The sequence below is a fragment of the Dipodomys ordii genome, unplaced genomic scaffold, assembly GCF_000151885.1.
Source record: "Dipodomys ordii isolate 6190 unplaced genomic scaffold, Dord_2.0 Scaffold19, whole genome shotgun sequence".
NCBI lineage: Eukaryota > Metazoa > Chordata > Mammalia > Rodentia > Heteromyidae > Dipodomys > Dipodomys ordii.
Genome location: NW_012267235.1, coordinates 13,192,043 through 13,192,360, shown reverse-complemented (window position 1 = coordinate 13,192,360; position 318 = coordinate 13,192,043). Strand labels below are relative to the sequence as shown.

The 318-nt window shown below is 73.9% G+C and overlaps 1 protein-coding gene across 1 annotated transcript in view; it reads left to right on the top strand.

Annotated features, from left to right (window-relative positions):
• The window catches only part of Inca1 (inhibitor of CDK, cyclin A1 interacting protein 1), a 13,380-nt gene extending 13,191 nt beyond the window's left edge, over positions 1 to 189 (top strand). The window contains exon 7 of the mRNA XM_013013136.1: positions 28 to 189. Coding sequence (XP_012868590.1) covers positions 28 to 189 — 162 coding nt within the window. The remainder of the gene's footprint in view (positions 1 to 27) is intronic.
• The last annotated feature ends 129 nt before the right edge of the window (positions 190 to 318 follow it).

Sequence of the window (318 nt, the reverse complement as noted above, 5' to 3'; positions counted from 1 at the left end):
GGGGGGGGGCTCCGTTCACCTTCCCAGGGACCCAGCTACCATGAAATCGGGGAGTCCTCAGTCTACGAGTCTCGCCGGAGGCCAGAAGAGTTCTGCCCGGGTCCAGTGCTCTTCGCGGCAGCCCCCACCCCACCATCCTCCCGGCCGACCAGCTTCTGCGTCGGGCCGAGGCCCCCGTCAGGAACGTGAGCCGGCGACCCCGCGCCCGCCCCAGCCCCACAGCGCTGACCCCCGTTCCCTTTCCGGGAAGCCCCGCCCCGTGCGCAGTGACGTCGGACGCCGCCGCCGGCCGGCGCTGGGGGGGGGTCGGTGTGGGGG